General features: G+C 42.2%; 1 protein-coding gene across 1 annotated transcript; it reads right to left on the reverse strand.

Moving 5' to 3' along the window:
- Positions 1-2,679: 2,679 nt before the first annotated feature.
- LOC120654830 lies at positions 2,680-3,487 on the reverse strand. Its single transcript, XM_039932495.1, has 3 exons — positions 3,176-3,487; positions 2,846-3,043; positions 2,680-2,712 (listed from the first exon to the last, which is right to left on the reverse strand). Exons 1-3 carry the CDS (start codon positions 3,485-3,487, stop codon positions 2,680-2,682), a joined length of 543 nt encoding a protein of 180 aa, XP_039788429.1.
- Positions 3,488-3,890: the final 403 nt, after the last annotated feature.

Here is a 3,890-nt window from a genome sequence, read left to right on the forward strand (position 1 = left end):
TTACAGCAACGCTTACAGTTTTTTTCCTTGCGGTCTTTTGAAGTGTGGGGCCGGGAGATCAACACCCTCCACCCCCTTTGTACGGCTCCCTTTTGTGCTAGAGATTGGGGGGCCGATGCTGATACAACATGATTCTGCCCAGCCGGCACCCTTGATGCAGCAGCTGGTGGATCCAAATCATGTGCCACCCCTAATGCAGCATTTGGTGGACCCAAATCATGAGGTATCTGGTCAACAACTTGAAGTGCCTGGCGAAGCAATTCTTTGCACTTGGCTACCCCCTGCCAGTAATCCAGTAATATATATGAGATCATCAGCCCATTAATATAAGAGAGTGTCAACAGCATACTTAGTAATTCAGTAATACAGCACCAAACATCAAAAAAAAAATTCTAACCTCACTGGACATGACAGACTTCTGTTGCAGTGCACACCAATCAGGTAATAGCTCCAGCATGCGGCTTGCTTTAGTGTCTCCACTCGGTCCAACATATACTTTATCGTGTCTATCAAAGGGGGTAGCTTCCCTGGCATTCCTTGTATACCTTTTGGGGATATACCGGGATGGGATATGCGCCACTTGCAGGTTTGTAAGCACACACAAAAGATGCGGGCAAAACATACCTGCAAGTTCAGTAATTCAGTAAAGCGGATAAACATTTTTCTACAACGAACTAGAAAACAGAAGGAACATTTTTCTGCAAGGAACATACCCGTGTGCTCAATTCTCATGCACTCGCAATTAAATTCTGATTCCTCAGGAATTTCCTCATTCACTACAGCTTTCACCCAAAATTCATGACATAACCAAGGGAAATCAGTTGGGGGCCTTGTGTGCTTCACCAGGTAGTAACCAGCCTTGTCCGGGTCTGGACGCACACGGAAAGCAGTGCTTGATTTGAGTCTACTCACGAACACCTTGTACACAGCTCTGCTGTACACTCTGCTAAGCTGATTGTCATAGCCATAAAATGTCGAGGCAATAACCGGGGCCTGCAACAGCAAAAATCATTTTGTTAAGGCACAAATTACTGGAAGTTCACATTTTTTTTCTATCCCTTTTTTTTTCTAAATTTCTTTGGACTTAGGTTTTCACCTGCGAATTGAACTCCTCTTCTGCCTCTTTCTCCTTATTATGCGCCGAAAGTTCCAAGAATGACTTCGCAAACTCATGTATTGCCGTTGAATTGTCACAATAACCATGCTTGACGGTAGAATTGACACTCTCACTTCTTTGTGTCGAAGTCATCGTCCCGCAGAATATCTCTTTGAAATAAGCACCCACCCACATGTTCCTTTCGTCGTACAACTTCATCAGCACTTTGGACTCATGAACTTCATATTTGTCAAGCATTGCAGCCCAGGCTTGCTCAAATTCAATCGGTCTGAGTGGATGATTGATAATAGAAGTTAAGGTTTCAGACAGTCTGGGATGTTGGGTATTAAGCTGATTCAGCTCATTCCGAAACTTGTCCGTGACATGCCAGCGGCAATATCTGTGGTACGTCTTTTCAAATACCAAATTTATTGCATTCTCAATTGAAGAATCTTGATCTGCGTCAAACAATCAACATTAGCATTTGTATCAGTAATTCGGTAATTCAAATTTCATAGCAGTAATTCTACGAACAAATTCAGTAAACGATACACTTCAGTAATTCGGTAATTTAAATTTCATAGCAGTCATTCTACAAACAAATTCAGTAAATGATACACTTCAGTAATATTTTTCGAGTATCCCAGTAATCTTTTTTATCCTCTGAAGTAATCAAAGCAAATCCATTTACGCAATATTGGTGGAATTCAAAATAAAGCAACAATCCATTCAGTAATCCTTTTTTTTTAGTAATCTGAGCAAAACTCAAGCAAGCAATAAGCCAACAATCATGTTAAATTCAGTAATGATTACCTACGAGGCACAAGTCATAGCATACATACCTGTGAAGATAACAATAGGATCCTTGCCCCCCATACAAGCTCTAAATTGCTTGAACAACCACTCAAAGGTATCTGCTCTTTCGTCCCTCAACAATGCCTGACCAAAAACATTTTGCAACTTGTTGTTGAATCCAACAAACATTGCTAAAGGCATGCTATATTGATTGGTGCGGTACGTCGTGTCAAATGTCACCACGCTAGAGTAGTCTGCATACACACGGCAAAAAAAAACCCCCCCAAAGTCAGTAATCCAGTACGTGTGTAGTTTTTTTTTTTGCCCAGCCCCCAAACTGAGTATCCCAGTAAAACTTGATCAGTAATTTCAGTACCTCCATAGTCACCCTGTTGACTGGCGTGGCTCCAAAAGACATTCTTGACGACGTTCTTATCATCAAGTTGGAACTCATAAAAGAATTGTGGATTATTTGCTTTGCACTCTCTAAAGAAGGCCAGGAGCTTCGGTATATCATCCATCCGTTCTTCCCGAACATGCGCAGCTCTCCTGCGAGGATTGGGTTGTGTACAACATCATCATTTATTTAGTGTCAAAATATTTTTCTACAGTATGTAACATGCCAAAGAAAAGGATAGCCACAGGAAAGTCACCTATTCTGAACGTCTCTCTCAGTCAAATGTAGATTCTCAACCCCACCCGCAACACTACGCAGGACACGCATAACATTGGGGTGAGGGACTTGACTAGCATGCATTGTGTCAACCAGGTTCATCACAGACGGATCTTCAACCTTGTGCGCCCTCATACACTTCGTCATGCTTGGTGTTGGATTCAGCTTGTGGTTATGTTCGAAAACAATGCGTGTAAAAAAGACACGCCCTCCACCTCGCGCCTCTCTTGCGCACACCATTGCCTTGCAGCCATCACGTTTTGAAGTCTTTGACGTCTTACGGTCGCCATCCTGAACCTTTGTGTTAGCTTCCCTTCCAACGAGCAACAGAAATCCTTTCCAGTTGTCCCCCTTTTCCTGTTCTTCTTTATTGGAAAGCCAACACGCCCAGCATACTTTTTGTAGAACAAAAATGCATCTTCAAAAGACTCAAAGCTCATCTCAAAATTTGGAACAACTTCAGGATCCAAATCCTCGCCCTGCCATGAGAATATGTCAACAAATTACCAACAGAAACACATCCAGCAATTCAGTAATATGAGCATTCTTTTTCAAAGACACCAAATAAATGCAGCAGGGAATTTACACTTCTTTTTTTACAAAACACTCACATGTGTGTAAGTTTGGTTGACGTCAGGTGTAATCATCTCTGAAGGCGCAGCACACGGCGGTGGCGTCATAACAGCTGGATACCTCATATCATGTCTTAGCCAGGGAGGGCTACATCTCAATGGTTGGGCATTCATCACCACTGGTGTCCTCAACAAATTGCCATTTGCAGCACCCCCCTCAGGGACTGAATCCGGGGAAGGATGCGGAGCTGTCCCCGATGGAGGCACAGATACTTGAGATGCCATCACACGCCTACTAGCAAGGCTGGTTGCTGGGCTCGAGCGATTCATTGAAATATCATCACCCTCCATATCCGTAGCACTGCTACAAAGTAAAAGAAAAAACAATGACACATCACTACATTTCATCACTACATTACTACCGAACACAATACTACTTCGGAACGTCCTACAAATGCAAAACACAAGGATGTAATATTAGGCACTGAATACTGAACATCCTACAAATTTGAATACTGAACATCTGGTTTTCAAATACTAGGCACTGAATACTGAAAACACAAGGATGTAATACTAGGCACTGAATACTGAACATGCGAGCAGTGAATAATGTGTAAAATAGACCAAAATCACTGAATCCCGAAATGCTACCCAATGGATAAAAATATTAGGGGGATCAAATACTGAGGACACTAAATAAATTCAGTAATAGGCCAAATACTGAACAATGTGCAAGGCACAAATAGAAGATGAC

The sequence above is a fragment of the Panicum virgatum genome, chromosome 1K, assembly GCF_016808335.1.
Source record: "Panicum virgatum strain AP13 chromosome 1K, P.virgatum_v5, whole genome shotgun sequence".
Taxonomy (NCBI): Eukaryota; Viridiplantae; Streptophyta; class Magnoliopsida; order Poales; family Poaceae; genus Panicum; species Panicum virgatum.